The 17658-nt window shown below is 36.4% G+C and overlaps 1 protein-coding gene across 5 annotated transcripts in view; it reads right to left on the bottom strand.

Annotated features, from left to right (window-relative positions):
* Positions 1–17658, bottom strand: part of GLRA2 (glycine receptor alpha 2) — a 168780-nt gene that overhangs the window by 125407 nt on the left and 25715 nt on the right. For 2 of the 5 annotated variants that reach the window (XM_081948956.1, XM_081948957.1), the window contains 2 exons: positions 14722–14789; positions 5933–6156 (listed from right to left, as the gene is read on the bottom strand). In XM_081948956.1, coding sequence (XP_081805082.1) covers positions 5933–6156; positions 14722–14789 — 292 coding nt within the window. Of the gene's footprint in view, positions 1–5932; positions 6157–14721; positions 14790–14886; positions 14955–17658 lie in introns of those variants that run through there. The other 3 variants (XM_081948959.1, XM_081948960.1, XM_081948958.1) reach the window with 3 other exon arrangements.

Genomic DNA, 17658 nt, shown 5'->3' with positions numbered 1-17658 from the left:
CACCATGCTCAGGCAAAGCAAAGCAAACAAACAAAAGGAATAGCATGATGTATGATCCAAATCAATATACATATGTATAGGTTACTAAAGAAACCCACACTGTATTGGCTTTTTCCCCAGCATGTAATATTTGTCTGATATCTTTCTTCTTTTCATGTTTTAAGATAAATTATGTAATTTTATTACATAGTTTTATGTAAATTATTCTTTAATTCTTATTGACCAATATGGTTATTTGTATTACATTATGTTATGCTTTTCCAACTGTGTAGATATAAATAGGTAAATAATACATGATAGGGAATTTGTATCTTTTAGTTCAAAGCCTAAGTACAAATGTGTAGTTCCATTTTCCCCAAAAGATATGAATATAGAGCCCTGGTGGCACAGTAATTAAAATGCAGCATTGCAGGCAAAACTCTACTTACAGCCTGAAGTTGGATCCTGATGCAGCTCCAGATTGACTCATCCTTCCATCTTTCCAAAAGTTGGTAAAATGAGAATCCAGATTGTTGGGGAAAATATGCAAATATGCTTCTACGTTGTAAATTGCCCAGAGAGTGCTATAAAGTGCTATGGGGCAATATATAAGATAAAATGCTATTGCTATAGTGATCAAAACTCCTGAAGCTTCGACACTTGGTACGCAAACAATATTTTCCTTAAATGTCCCATCCCTATACCTTTTGTGGGTGCTTATAGTAGTTTATTGTTGCTGACTGACTAAGCCTGCCTCTAATTTAGTATTGTTTCTTAGTTATCATGACCTGACTATATATGTTGGAATTCTAAACTGGAGTTAGCTCTTCTTGAAGTTTCAGGAAAGCAAGAACAAAAAAACTCCACCCTATTCCTAATTCTACTTTCCAATTTCATCAGTAGCAAACACAAAATGCTCATCCCTCAGGCCTGGAAGAAGCGCCATGAGTTAAACTGGAGGTGACAATTCCTCCTCACAAATATAGAGATCTGAGAGTGTGACCAAAACTTTGACAAAGATGTCTTTCAAATATTGCTTCTTGGTGGGGTGAGATCTGGCAATGAAGAGAGAACTCAGAGAAGTTGGGAAGAGCAGAGATGTACAGCACAAATTTAGTTTTAAATGTGTACTTTCTTCTTTAGATTAGAGCTTTTCATACCAAGCTCTGGCATAGAGGAAACTTTTTACCTGTTTAAATGGCCGCCCTTTCCCTGCCAAAATAATATTCAAGACTGAGACCAAAAGGTTGCTATGCCTGACACAGTGATATACTTTCTGTTGATCATCTTGAATTTATTGCAAATTTCAGACTTGTTGAAATCTTCCTCTGCATTAGCCATTTGCAAGAGCCACCAACCAAAATCTGGAAATTCTGAGAATTGTAGAAGACTACTTTATATGGTTTTCACTGGTTCTGTGGGCGTGGCTTGATGGGTGTGGCAAGGGAAGGGTACTGCAAAATCTCCATTCCATCCCCACCCCGGGAAAAGGATATTGCAAAATCTTCATTCCCACCCCACTCTAGGGCCAGCCAGAGGTGTTATTTGCCAGTTCTCCGAACTACTCAAAATTTCTGCTACCGGTTCTCCAGAACATTTCACAACCTGCTGAATTTCACCCCTGGTTTTCATCCATTGAAAATAACTAGGAAGACAAATTCCATCCCACTGGCTTTTACTGAGTAATTCTCAAGTCCTGTTGCTCAGTGGTCCAAAGACCTCTTTTCTGATGAGAGCAACTTTTGCATCTCATTTGGAAACCAAGGACCCAGAGTATGGAGGAAGAATGGAGGGGCCAATCAAGCACAGTAATCCCACGATCATTGAACCAGGTTTTAGTGCTTTTGGCAAAAGTTGCTCTCATCATAAAAGAGGACTTTGGACCACTGAGCAACAGGACTTTGGACCACTGTGCTTCATTAAGACCAGGGTCAAGGCAGCTGTCTACCAGGAGATCTTCCTTCTGCAGATGAGCTTTATGGGGATGCTGACTTCATTTTCCAGCTGCCCACACTGCCAAAAGCACCAAAACCTGGTTCAATGACTGTGGGATTACTGTGCTTGATTGGCCAGCAAACTCGCCTGACCTGAACCCATAGAGAATCTATGGGACATTGCCACGAGAAAGATAAGAGATATGAGACCGAACAATGCAGAAAAGCTGAAGGCCACTATTGAAGCATCCTGGTCTTCCATAACCCCTCAGCAGTGCCACAGGCTGATAGCTTCCATGCCACGCCGCATTGAGGCAGTAATTGCTGCAAAAGGGGCCCAAACCAAGTACTAAGTACATATGCATGCTTAGACTTTTCAGAGGTCAATATTGTTCCATGTACAATCCTTGTTTTATTGATTGCATGTAATATTCTAATTTTCTGAGGTGGTGGATTTGGGGTTTTCATGAGCTGTACGCCATAATCATCACAATTATGACAAATCACGGCTTGAACTATCTTGCTTTGCATGTAATGAGTCTTATCTCATGTATTAGTTTCACCTTTTAAGTTGCATTACTGAAATAGATGAACTTTTGCACGATATTCTAATTTTTCGAGTTTCACCTGTATTAACTTTCGTTGGAGCATATATATTTTACAAATCTGAAATGACAGCTTGAAATATTATTTCTGCGACATGTACAAATGTCAGAAAAATTATCCAACTGCACTCCAAATAACACACTACTGCACCATTGCTCCTAGTAAGATATATCTGGCATCACTCAAGCAAATAAGAGCATTCTGTTTTCCTTCAGATTTATTTTATTATTAAACAGATGAAAATAGCACTGTTAAGTAACAGCACATTTACTACTGAGAATTCAGGTGGCCATTCACTCTGGTGCTGTTGATATATCTTGAAAGAATAACACACTGAATAAACATGTTTGTGCCTCATTAACTTTTCTCATACAGAAAATCAGTTAATTGCATCTTTGAACTTGGGTTTATTGTAAGATAAAGCATATTGAATTTAATAAAATGAAAATTATAGTTATATAACCATATAATAATGATATCTGTATATAAATATATAAATAAAAAATAACAACAGGAGATTGTGTTTCTAATAGGCATAGGCATAGCCTAAATCCCAGCAGAGAAATAATCTAACCATGATTAATTAACTTTGGTCTTAAAAGCTAAACAGAAGTGTAAAAGGTAATGGTAAAGGGTCCCCTCGCACATATATGCTAGTTGTTCCTGAGTCTAGGGGACGGTGCTCATCTCCATTTCAAAGCCAAAGAGCCAGCACTGTCCGAAAACATCTCTGTGGTCATGTGGCCAGCATGACTAAACACCAAAGGCACACAGAACGCTGTTACCTTCCCACCAAAAGTGATCCCTATTTTTCTACTTGCATTTTTACATGCTTTCAAACTGCTAGGTTGGTAGAAGCTGGGGCAAGTAATGGGAGTTCACTCCATTACATGGCGCTAGCGATTTGAACCACCGAACTGCCAACCTTTCTGATCAACAAGCTCAGCGTCTCAGCCACTGAGCCATCATGTCCCTAGAATAAAAGTGAGACAGCTTAATACTTGAATTATAGTCTAGACCAGCATTTCTCAACTTTAGCAACTGTAAGATGTGTGATTTCAACTCTCAGAATTCCCCAGCCAAGAAAAGAAACTGATAACTCAAAAGATGTCTCTGACAGAGTGAAGCCATTATCCTGAATAGTCTTTGGACTGCTGAGTTGGCATTAATAGGTCAAGTTAATGCTGAGTAGTTATGTCTGTTAGAAGCAGTTCTAAAATGATTGAAATAATAGATTCAGGGGGTGAAGTCCTCTTATCTTTTATGAGCCTTAGAATAAAATACTTAGCTAAAATTTGGAGTCCAGAGACTAAATCTTTTGGATTTTCTAAGCCTCACCCTCCAATTCATGCAGGATTGCCTTCCATAATTTGAGCAGAGGTAACAATTAAATACTACTGAATTCTATCCAATGTGTATAGCCACAATTGTAGCCTTAACTTGTGTTTATCCTCCGCCCCCGCCCCCCTGACCAATTCAATTTTTATTTGTCCTTATCATTTGTTTCTGTCTGTTCTGAAGCAGAAGAGTGTGAGTATCAGGATGGTATTCCATGAGCTTTTCAGCTTTATTTTATACTGATGGAAAAGCTTTAGTCTCTATTAACTTTTCTATCACTCAATTAAAACAGCCTGAGTTCACAGATTTCCTTTTTATTTTGTTTTTGGGATGTGTACATAAGAAATTGGGGATCTAGTACTGTGGGCTGCAAACAATTCAAACTGCTTTGTATGGTTTCCAAATTCCCTGAGATTGTGCCACTAGAACTCAGCCTAATCCATAAAACTTTGGTGATGTGATTTCTGCTGATATTTTTTTTGAATGAGGAAAAGTCCCTGATATGCTTTCTATACCTAGAAAAGTTTATGAGCAAAAAAACTAACCCTCTGCAAACTCCGAAAAAACGAAACCCATTTAAAATATTGTCTCTGTCCTCAGTAAAGCAGTAATGGTATTACATCTGTATCCAACCTATAATGACTATTGGAATGCAATAACTACAACAATGTAACAATAGTTCATGAAACCAGCATTTGCTTGGCCCTGGCTGGCATGCACCTAAAAAGGATCTTAGGACTTGAGTTAAAACTAACTTGTCTTTCTTGACAGTTGGATAAATAAAATCAGAAACTGTAACAGGTAAAGTAGAAAATACACTGAAATTTGATTTTTTTTTCTGTATGGGTGAAAATTCTTAAATCTTTATTGCATCTAAGAAGAATTTGTGAGATTTCAGATTATAATTTAAAATGTTTCACTAAATAATTAAGTAGCTTTCAGGTGATAAAAGAAATTGCAGCAAGAAAGAAAAAAATAGAATACAGGTAGTATTTGACTTACGACCATAATTGAGCCCAAAGTTTTTGTTGTTGTTAAGTGGGTTTTGCCACATTTTACAACCTTTCTGCCACAAAGAAGAGGGAGTCAAGCTATTCTCCAAAGCACCTGAGGGTAGGACAAGAAGCAATGGGTGGAAACTATTCAAGGAGAGAAGCAACTTAGAACTAAAGAGAAATTTCCTGACAGTTAGAACAATTAATCAGTGGAACAACTTGGCTCCAGAAGTTGTGAATGCCCCAACACTAGAAGTCTTTAAGAAGATGTTGGATAGCCATTTGTCTATAGTGGTGTAGGGTTTCTTGCTTAGGAGTTGGACTAGAAGACCTCCAAGGTCCCTTCCAACTCTGTTATTCTATTCTTTCTTGCCATTGCCATTGCAGCTGATACATTAGCAACACTAGTTACTAGTGTTAAATGAATCTGACTTCCCCGCCTTTGCTTGTCAGAAGATTGCAAAGGCATGACCCCGGAACACTGCAACCATCATAAATATGAACCAGTTGCCAAGCATCTGAATTTTGATCACATGATCATTGGGATGGTGTAAAGGCCGTAACTGTGAAAAACAGTCATGTCAGTTGTTTGAGTGCTGTTATAACTTTGAATAGTCATTAAATGAATTGTTGTAAGTTAAGGACTACCTGTATAGACATTATTAATTTAGCTTCATAGTTTAAGTGTACTTTCTATCTGGAAGGCTCCATTGCAAAAATTACATTATTAGTAGCCCAATACTAGCACTTGGGGCATGCTTTCAGACATATAGTAGACAAAATTTTCTTTTTGCTTTGGAATGTAATTCACACAACTGGAAGCTCTTCTTTTTCTGCACTCCCAAACTCATGAAGATGGGAACGCTGTTTTGGAGCAGCAAACTTCTTTTATCAATCCTTGATATTTTTGGATGATGATGCTTTTTCCCATCTGAGAAAAGGAAAGTCAAGCAAAGTGGAGACATTTTTTCTGCCCTACTGGATTCAAACTTTGGCTGAATATTTAATTCCATTCTATGATCTAAGACACATTTTTTCAAAAACCAAGAATATGCCCAACGTGTATAAACAGTGGTTTACCTGATACTATATAATACTTTCCCATTTTTGGAAATCCTTAGAAGCTTGTTGTCTGTGGTAACATCGTGGAAGTTTGCACCTTTCTCGTTGGCAAAAAATAAATCGGGTTTCCAAATAGAGTCCAACATTGATGGATCCAAATCCAAGGAGTCATCAGGGTATTCACTATAAGCAAGACGGGAGTCGTTCCACTGCTGCCTCAAAAAAATGTTCACTCTGTAGTCCTATAGAAATGTCAGATATACCAATTATTTAATCTTTTGTCCAGGTGATTGTGCTTTTAGACTTTGAAACCTAGATGAATTATTGAATTATCTGATACAATATGCTTTATGTTAGTCAAGGACAATCTGGGAGTTCTTGTCATTATTATTATTATTGTTGTTGTTGTTAACCTTCAATTCGATTCACAGTCTGGAACTGGTAAACACTTAACAGTTCATATCCTAACCAAGGATCTAAGAGCTGTTAAGCTAACATCTAAGTATATAGGTAATTCCGAGTAAGGTGGTTTTTACAAAGTCAGAATATTTAGGACTAATAAATTGAACATTCCTATATATCTAGGCAACCCTTTGGATAGTGCTCCAAGGGCTTCTATTACTATTGGTACAACCATTGATTTCTTCCTCCACAATCGCTCAACTTCAATTTGCAGATTGCGGTATTTTGTAATTTTTTTCTAGCTGTTTCTCTTCAAATCATGCATTTCCTGTGGACCAAATGTCTGTCTGTTTGGATTTGAAAATCCTACATTCTCCTTCTTGTTGTTGTTGTTATTATTATTATTATTATTATTAATCATTGCACACTCAGCCAGATGTTCAGACCCGGATTTGGCATTTTTGTCTATCTATTAAGTCCTTACCAAGGACCTGGGATAGGTAGATCTGGATGTTTGGTGGTGTTATATGTACCACCACAGGATACAAGCTGTTCCCTGTAAAGCCACATTTTAAAATTGACTGATGGCAAATTTTTCAATGCCAATGGTGTATTATTATTATTATTATTATTATTATTATTGTTGTTGTTGTTGTTGTTGTTGTTGCTATTGCTATTATTGCTATTATTGCTATTATTGCTATTATTGCTATTATTGCTATTATTGCTATTATTACTATTATTACTATTATTACTATTATTACTATTATTACTATTATTACTATTATTACTATTATTACTATTATTGGCAATTTTACCTCATTCTTTTCAGAACCAAAACAAAATTAAAATCTGACTGTATCATGGAGTGCAAATTTTCATTTACCATATGTTTTATTGATAAAATTAATAAAATTTATCTATTCAGCAAAGTGGAAACATTTTGAAATGTAATTAGTATTCCATAATAGTGAGAATAAAAACTGTATAAACATTATAAAAACCTGCCAGAATTTTAAAGATTAATTTTGATTGCCTCCTCATTGATTAATTTGCAAGTATCTAACTAAGCATTCGTACAGTATGTCCTGCAGAGTAATTTATAAATAAACATTAGCTTGGAATCTGTGCGGAATATTTATTGATCTCAGTACAGAGAATGCATTTTGAATTATTGGAAGATAAACACAGTCTGTCCTGGGAAGAACTAACATTTGATAACATTGACATTTTGTGCTATGCTGAAAAATTATGTAAAATATAGACTAACTTTAAGAGTTTTTTCCCCCTAATGGTACAAGATTATGGCATCATTGTGTAACAAGCAGAATTGTTTGATGTGGAATGTCCTTGAAGGTGGGTGGAGGTTGTTGCTGACTTTTTCCCTCACCTTTCAGTTGTTTTTTTTTGAGAATGAGAAATATTGTATGAATGAGTCCTGACGTGATATCTACTTCAAGGCTATTATGAAGTTAGGCGGTATTTTGCTAATCAAAGATGGGCAGCAATGTCATGAAGACCCACCAGTCTTTATCTTCTTTAAGAGTTATATAATTTCATTTTTTAAAATTCAAACTACGTTAAAATTCAAACTAGTTAAGATATTGCTTAATTTGTTTTGTTTTCCACATATGTTCACCCTAATACAGGGGTCCCCATCCCACGAGCCATGGACCAGAACTGGTCTGTGGCCGTTAGGAACTGAGCTGGAGATGAACAGTGGGTGAGTGAGCGAAGCTTCATCTGTATTTGCAGGCATTCCCCAGTTCTAGCATCATTTCCCCACCTCCACTCAGATCATTAGACATTAGATTCTCATAGGAGCGTGGACGGTACTGTAAATTGTTCATGTGAAGGATCTAGGTTGCACGGTCCTTGTCCCCTCCCACATCTGTGGAAAAATTGTCTTCCATGAAATTAGTCCCTGGTGCCCAAAAGGTTGGGATCCCCTGCTCTAATGGCTTTTGGGATACAAATGAATGCCATAAGTGCATGCAATAATCACCTGTTCTTTAGCTTTCCAGCTGAGCCAGAAATGTGAAAGAGTGTCATTCAAACACCTGCTCCATTGAAAGTAATCTTGCATTTGAATGGATTCACATGTCTGCATTTTGAATGAATATACATATCTATCAGTGACATGCAGTGAGGTTTATGGCTGGTGAGGCATTGACACAGTGCTGGGTTTCAAATTTTCTTAGACTTGTGGACTTCAACTCCCAGAATTCCACAGCCAGGCATGCTCAGTTCCAATTTAAAGTGACAGCATTTGTTTTTCTCCTTTGCGAAAGAAGTTTACTTCTTTCTTTTTCTTCTCCCTTTGCCTTCTTCCTCCCTCTCTCCCTCCCTCCCCCTCTCTCAAACACACACACACACACACACACACACACAGAAGTTGGATTGGACTACACACACTTTCCCCCAGCCCCGGAAGGATCCAGCGCAGCTTCATTGATTACAGGTTTGAAAAGGCAACATAGCTCTGCCTGCAATCAAACTACACTTGGGGAGGGAGAGCATAAGCGAGCCAGGGTCCTTCCCTCCAGCCTTTGCCCAAAGCCCTGCACCAGGAGGATGAAGTTTGAATTCCTCCCCCTCCCTCCGACCCACAGGTACCTTTTCCAGCTGTTTCAGAGAGGATTTCAACTCTGCTCTTGCCTTGGGTCCTCTGAAGAAGCCCCACCCAAACGAGCGCCCTCTACTATGAGGCAGGAGAACTGCGTGCCTCACCTACGTCAGGAATTTTTAGGCTTTTAACCCTAGCTTAACTCTGCTCGAGTGATCATAAAACGCCTAAAGTCAGACTAGATGAGGCATGCAGTTCTCCTGCCTCATAGTACAGGGCGCTTTTTAGAGGCTTTTTTAAACAGTTAAGCAGAATCATCCACGGTGAGGCAACAACTAGCTCAGCCTGACCTCAGCTCTCACCTTTTTCCTTTTACATATTTTTTTCTTTTCATGATGACAGTGGTGAGGCTGTGCCTCCCCTGCCTCCCCTGACTGCACGTCACTGAATATACTAGCCACTATTACAATCAGTCATATGCTAAGTGTAGCTGTAGCAGAGGGGCAAAGTTCTTGTAATGAAATATAATTATTTGAATTATAATTATTTCAACAACATAACAAGAATTTGACCATCAACCCAGGTATAGGGAGGTATTTCTCTTTTTATCCCATCCCATATTGAAACAGACATTGAATCAGACAAATTGCAATTTCCCCCCATAAATGTTTTAATCTTGGGCAATGCCAAATCCTAAAATGAGATGTGAGTGACGTAAAAATTGTTTTGTTATTTTAGCAGTTCCTAAGAATAATCTTATGTACAAGTGGAATCTGCCATAGCATTTGGAAAAGCTTTGGGTGATAACTTTTTGAGGATAAGATTGTCTGAATCTTCCTGAATACATCGGAGGTAATATGTCATCATAAAGTGGGTATAATCCAAGGATAGTTAAATATTTATATTTATGGGTCAAACAGATTCAGGAAGCTCTGAAGTTTTATTTCTTTCATGTGGCAATAAGGATGCTTTCCATCAAAGAAAGATGAACAATAACTAGCTGTTTCATACACACGTGCAAATGCATACCATATGTTCTTGTGTAAATACACATCTGGATAGCATAGAGTTTCTTTTTAAAGTTACTTATTATCAGTCCATAAAATTTGGAATTAATTATTCTCTACTGTCTGATATTTATGTTTAGCAACAGACACAACATAGATTTTAATCTGGAGGATCAAATTTAATTTTTGCCCAGTCAAACAGAAAAAGAGGTTGTAGAAGTATCTTTAAAATAGAATCATTTCCAAAAAAAAATTGGAAAATCATCAGAATTAAAAGTATATAGTCCAACAAATGATTCTCATATGTAATTTACTGGGAGCTTACTCTCAGATAAGTGATTGCAATGTTAAAGCATTCAAAATTTTATAATCTTTTTAGAATCATCAACAAAAATGTTTGTGGCTATCAAATGCCATTCTTGCAAATTAAGCTTTTTCCTCCTGTCCTAAGTAACAGACTGGGGGATGAACTCAGTGCATTGACACAACCTGACAAAGTTGAGCTGAAAAGGGATTTCCTTTGTAGTTTTTGCTAGGGAGTACCTTTTTCATAGAACAGCAAATGCCCCAAATTAACCAAAAGTGGTTTTTGGCATTATCCTTATAACAACTAGTCCTTCTTATGTGTAATCCATTATTTTTTTTGGGGGGGGGGGGATAATCTTTCCATGTTTTTACTGTTATTAGGGTCTTTATGACCAGGTTGACCAGCCTTCAGTCACTGGAACTAAAAATATATACAGTGTGAATCAAGGGTTTTATATTGCCCTCCGTGCAATTACAATTTTATGCAAACAGCATTCAAATGCAAATAGGAAGTTTTCACAACCATATCTATCTCCCCATTGTGGATGTTCAACCCTCATCAAGTTCTGTCATACATCAAACCTGGATCTAGGTTGTAAGGGAATCAACACTTCTTACAGAGTTTTTCATATACCATTACTGTTCTGGAGTAAACAAGGAATTTTCATCAATATAGCAAACTCTGAACTATGATTTTTTTTTCAACACAGGGCATGGTTTCAGACATATAGTAGGAAGGGAAGATGGGTAAGTGGATCCCATCTCTTCTTTCTCACACAATGGATTACGAGTGTGGGAAAGAATTAAAAGAGTACAATTAAAGTGGCTTATATTTTATCATGTAACGTACTTTCTTGCTATACAATATACTTTAGGATCTAAGACTAAGAATATGCTCTATTTATCTAGATAGTAAGATATTATATATCAAAGTAGTACATTTTCTTACAGGAAATCTTAATGTGCATATTTCTATGTATACACTCTTTAAATGTATATGTGTCCAAATCAAGGAAGTTTACAAAATATTAATTTAAATGGCAACATTATTTAATTCTTTTGGAATATCTGCCTGGCAAATTAGTATACCAATAAAAGAAAAAATGTAAGCTGAACTCCTGAATTCCTTGATAACATTCATACATATGTATATAAAATGATTAAAACTGGTACTGATATAACTTCTTAAAGCTGTATGAAATATAGATTTATGATTTTGGTATCTTTGGGAATGCTCAGTCCTGGCAATGTGTTAAAATGTAGCAGCATGTTATTTTAATAGCTGATGGTCTAACAAATGTTGGCTTTCTGCCTGAGAAAAACACTTAACATAAAAATAGTGACACAAAAAATTGGAAATACTTGTCATCTTGCCAAGCATTTGGAGTGAGGACAAAAAAGCAAGGAATAAAATGGGGGGGGGGGAATGCACAAAAGCCTAGTGCATTGATTTAAAATGTGAATGTATATGAATACATATCAAGGCCAATTTTTAAAAATTCAATACAAGCTTAGAAACAGAAAGATTGTTTAAGTTTAAAATTGCAGACAATATGCAATTTAAGCTTTTAAACCCACATACATTTATATTTGTTAAAGCCATCTCAAATAAAAATGAGAATCGAAACAAAAATTTCAGGAGGAGGATTTTTTTTTTCTTGCCAGAAACAATAGTTCCTGATTAAGAAGTGGGTTTATATCAACACACTTTGAGTAATTTTCAATTTGCATTCATTTTCCAATTTTACTTCATCCAGTCATATTCAAGCACCTAGGCCAGGGATGTCCAAACTTGGGAACTTTAAGACTTGTGGACTTCAACTTCCAGAATTCCCCAGCCAGCATGGCTGGCTGGGGAATTCTGGGAGTTGAAGTCCACAAGTCTTAAAGTTCCCAAGTTTGGACACCCCTGACCTAGGCAAATAGGATACTCAGAAGAATTACTTCTGGAAGTCCCAGGAAACTCAGAATTTTATTATATCACAGTGCTGCTTATCATTAGATTGACTTTATAAAGCAAAGCGGATGAGTAGTAGCTGATGTCTGCCTTCAACAGCATTCCTTCATTCAGTTTCAAATATATTTATTGGTGAGGTGTCAGCTTTAAGAAACTCAGCCACAGACATCTGAACAGTACTAAACTAAAACGATCTCCTTTGACACTGTCAGCAGGTATGTTATAATTTAGCAAATGAGGCAGTAGAAAGTCTTGGTTCGAAGCTACTCCAATATTTAGTGCTTTTTTTGTTAGCTGAAAAGCAGTAATAAAACCACAATAGATGCACATTATAGAAACAATAAAATGCAATGGATGAGTCTGATTAATGCAATCAGCATTAGTTCGTGCAAATATCATCATTGAATGCCATCTTGCAAAGCCAGTGACAAGTAGAATTTACCCTACTTCAGTTTTTAAAATTTCATTATCACTCATGCTCATCTATAATCAGGACTAGGACTTTCCTCACAGAATCCTTGCTTACTTAGAAATCTAGCTAAGGGTATCAATGTAACTTTTTTTTTTTTTTTGAGAAAGGTTGGAGAACTCAGGCAAAAAGGACCAATTGGTTTTCTGCTTAGGGTTATATGATAATGTATGAAAACAGGCCAGAACACAACACTGCAAATACATGCTTGCTAAGTATTGCTGCATTGCAGGTGCAGACTGCTGATGTCATCAGGGGAGATATAAAATGTAAAGAAGTTTTCTGCTGTTGTCCCAGAGTGGAAGAAATCCTGAAAGTAGGGGGAGGGACCCCATACTGTTGTTTCAAACTAGCCTCTAAGAAGCAGGAGCTAATCTCACATACTAATTGACAAACATAATCTGTATTATATTTAACTGAAGTGGCTCACAGACTCGTGCTTAATGATAAATATAAATGTGTGGCCAATTTGTGAAATCCAAGGCATAGTTGATTCAAGAATTTAAATAGTATGATCCTTTAAAATGAAGAAAGCTAACAAGGGGATGAGCTTATCAATACTAATGGAACAATGCTTATATTTCTTTTTAACAAATGTGAACTGAAGGATGACTGAAAATATTTCAGATGTGTCTCCATTCTAGGGAAGACAGAGAAGCTCTGTTCCCATAGTGGAAACTATTCTCCTATTATTTCTGCAATATCTCCTATGTGGCTCTAATATGCGTGAGAAAGAAGAGGAAAGAAAATTCTGCCAGTTTCCATATCATCTTGCTAGTCAGCCACTGAATGTGGGCTAGAAGCAACCTCTTAGCCTTATCACCACCATTGCTGTTGTTCCCTTGCTCTGGAGTTTAAAATTTCGAATTGCTTTCATGGCATTTTCCTCTTGAAAATAAAGTTGATGTCTGTAATATTCCAGAAGCAGATGGCATAACCTGAATAGGTTTTGTTGTACTTGGCACCAATTTCAATTTCAATTTCAATTTATTAGCACTTATAGACCGCCCCCTCTCCCGAAAGGGACTCAGGGCGGTGTACAGTCCATATTAAAGAACAAAATTAAAACAATTAAAATTACAAATGGACAGTATATATATACAACCAATTATATGTGAATAAAAGCGAGAGAGACCAAATGCTTCAAGTTTACCCAGCACACTTAGTTGTTTCTCCTTCTGCTATCCCACTAAATTAAGAGGAAAATTAGTAGATGGAATAGTAATAGTAATAGTAATAGATTACTAATAGTGTTCTTTTATACTATGAATTGATTTGTGATACAGTTACCAAAACAGTTGGCCATTGTTGATGTAAGCAAAAGCTATGATTTGCTCAATTTTTCATGCAGAGTTAAAAACATAAGGCCTGCCTTATGTTTTATGTTATATTGCCAGTAGGAAATATAAGAAAGATAACTGCTTCAGTTAGCTGATTTTGATCATCATGAAATATTGTTTATTGTATTATTATTCTGCCTTGTAAAACTGATACAGGTAGTCCTCAACTTACAACAGCTCATTTAGTGATTGTTCAAAGTTACAACGGCACTGAAAAAAGTAACTTATGATCATTTTTCACAATTATGACTGTTGTAGTATCCCCTTGGTTTCGAGAACAAAATTCAGATGCTTGGCAACTGGTTCATATTTATTATAGTTGCTGTGTCCAGGCATCACTTTTGTTACTTTCTGACAAGCAAATTCAATGGGGAAGTCAGATTCATTTAACAATGTTAATAACTTAACAACTGCAATTATTTACTTAACAACTGTGGCAAGAAAGGTCATAAAATGGAGCAAAACTCACTTAACAAATGTAGCAACATACATCTGGGGCTCAATTATGGTCGTAAGTCAAGGACTGCCTGTATTTTTCTATGCTCACCATTTGTTCATATATTTAATTTGAATGCTAGGTAAGACAAAAACCACTTCACAAGGGTTTTTTTTTTCCTTAAAAATGACTTTTTAGATTTTTCTGAAAGACACTAAACGTTCTGGTCACCCTCACATCTGAGGCTTCCAGATTTCGGAAACCTCAGATCCATGGCACATGCCTCTCCTTCACAAGATGGCTTCAATGGGCAACCCCACTCACCATTGTAGTTTCAGCTATTGAACCAAAGCTGTTGATAAATATGTTGCAGGTAACATTTACAGGAGGACCTGCAAGTTGAATAATAAATAGAAAAAAAATGACAGTTTGTGTTTATGAATATATCAAGGATAGTTGTTTCAGTGCCAGTGGCATTGCCGCACTTACCATTGTGGTTTCTGTGACTGATCCAAAACTGTTGATAAAAATATTGCAAGTAACGTTTACTGGAGGACCTGTGAAATGCAATAAAAATGTTGCAATATATATATATATATCATAGAAAAGTTCTTCTCCACCAGCATCTATGCAATCTGAAGCAGTAGCTGCTGAAATTAAGCAAAACGTGAGACACAGCAAATGATGCCAACCCTGATCAATTTTTCTAACCTTCCTCTTCCCATTGCAGTGAACATTATTAATTCAATTTATGGTTTAATGACAAATGCAGCAAAAATGATTTTGAAGCACAAATAGTCATTGTAATCTGAGACAACCATAGGATTCCTTGCAGAGAAAGTACTGTCATCTGGAATTCTCATCCAGGGGTGGATTCCTGCCAGTTCTAACCTCTTCTATAGAAGAGGTTCCACAAATCTACAGTGCTGTTTAGAACCGGTTCCAGCTCCCTCCCCCTGCCCGTCCGTACATCATCAAGATGAAGAGCGAGAGGAGGAATTCTGGGAGTTGAAGTCCACAAGTCTTAAAGCTGTCACATTTGAACACCCCTGGGGGTTTTTTCTAAAGGGTTAGGGGTGCAAGGGTCTTGTAACTTGACAGCTTTAAGACTTGCACACTTCAATGCCAGAGTTCCTGAGCTAACATGACTGGAGGAGGAATTCTGGGAGTTGAAGTCCACAAGTCTTAAAGCTGTCAAGTTTGAACACCCCTGGGTTTTTTTTTCTAAAGAGTTAGGGGTGTAAGGGTCTTGTAACTTGACTTAAGACTTGTGTGCTTCAAATGCCAGAGTTTCTGAGCTAACATTTTGGTTGCTAAGCAAGAGCATTGTTAAGTAAATCTCACCACATTTTACAAGTTGGTCATGCCCACCCAGTCTCATGGCTGGCAAGCCACTCCCACCCAGTCACATGGCCAGCAAGCCACTCCCACAAAGCAGGCCACAACTACAGAAGAGGTTCTAAAAAAAATTTGAAACCCACCACTGTTCTCATCTCTGATAAATTGTACAAAAACAACTGAGACTAAATAATTTGAATGTGCTGCTTTCCTACATATTTCCCTTTGTCAGTCTTAAATCAGAATAGAAAGAGGAGAAATGGCTTCTTAGAAGAAAGCCACATAGCATGAGTGAGCTAAACTGGCTTCTGATATTTGTCTTGGGTAAAAGTAGGGATTTAATAATCTAAAAGTTTTCATAGAACAATGATTTATGGCATCCAGTTGCGTTAAACAAACAACTTTAAGACAAGACTGTCTTCTATAACAAGCAAAGTGTAAAACTGGTGAGAGTGTATTTTAGGGGGGGAATTCTCTGTTGGAATAGTTGTTTCATTCCTGTCCTTTTTAAAGACAGCAAATATAAAGGAGATAGAAAGGTGGTAGTGGTCTAGCTGTAGCCAAGAACTAAGCAATTTAGCTGACAGCAACTAAGCAGATATTAGACAACATGTTTTTTTCATATTAAGGTACTGCCAGATATTATTCATAGTCGGTATGTATGCTATATATACTATGTACAAATATGCATTATACTGTTAGCACTACAAACATATAACCCTAAAAGTCATTTAAAAAAACCACACTAGTATTATCTTTTCAATAAATAAATGCACAAGGGAAAAAGAGATGAAATCGGGTGTAGAAAAATTAAGTATGTAGTAAGAGAAATTAAGATATCCAAAACAGAAATGACATTAGAATGAAAGTTCCTGATTTGCAATGCAAATTTAAACTATAATATTACAACAGCACTACACATAATAATCAACAATAAGCAAATAAGCAGAAAATCATTGTGGTGGAAGAATACTAGTTTGTGTCCCCCTCCCAATGGGGAGGGAGGGAGCAATGGGCATTTGGGAGAGGAAGCATGAGGGTGGTATGAGAATTGCTTAGAATTGATGGGGAGACTTAGACTCAGAGAGCATGGCTTGTTTAACATCTTCAAGGCCAACCATCTTGTGCAAATACATTCCAGATATGATAAAGATCTTAAAATGGAAGGTTTCCATGATAAAATGACTGAGTTAGATAAAATTTTGATAGATACTGATGAAAAGGTAATTTAAAAACTATATGGATATTTATTAGAAGTTAAGCTAGAAGAAGACCAAGTTAAAGAATCTATGATTGCTTGGGGGAAAAACTTGGCAAAAATTGCGGTCTCAAAATTATAAAATGACAATGTCAACAGCATATAAAGAAATTTTGTATAAGATGTTTTACAGTGGCACCTATCCCCGACGAGAATAGCAAGAATGTTCAAGAATAAATCGGAAAAGTGTTGGAAATGTCATCAGATACCGGGTTTATATTACCATATGTGATGGACTTACATAGAAGCTAAAAGATATTGGATTAAATCCACACCTGGTTGAAAAAAAATGATACAAAAACATATAGACTTTAAACCAGAAATCTTTTTATTGGGAATTATACCAGAAACATATAATAGAGAATTGAAATATTTGATTGTAAATGTGTTAACGGCAGCTAGAATTATATTTGCTAAAAATTGGAAAAATGTGAAAATACCAACGCAGGAGGAAGTTATTTACAAAATAATGGAATGTGCAGAAATGAGTAAATTGACATTTGAAATTAGACAAGAAGATAAACAATTTTATAAGACATGGGATTTATTTTATCAATGGTTAGATAAAAAAACATGGAAATGGAAGATACTAGAGAATGTTATCAATACAAGAATAATAGAATGATATTGAATATAATATAAAGATATATTATTATTGGATAGAT

Source organism: Natrix helvetica (assembly GCF_964273705.1).
Source record: "Natrix helvetica genome assembly, chromosome: 3".
Lineage (NCBI taxonomy): Eukaryota > Metazoa > Chordata > Lepidosauria > Squamata > Natricidae > Natrix > Natrix helvetica.
The sequence above is the reverse complement of the archived record's forward strand: the minus strand, read 5'-3'. Positions and strand labels throughout refer to the sequence as shown.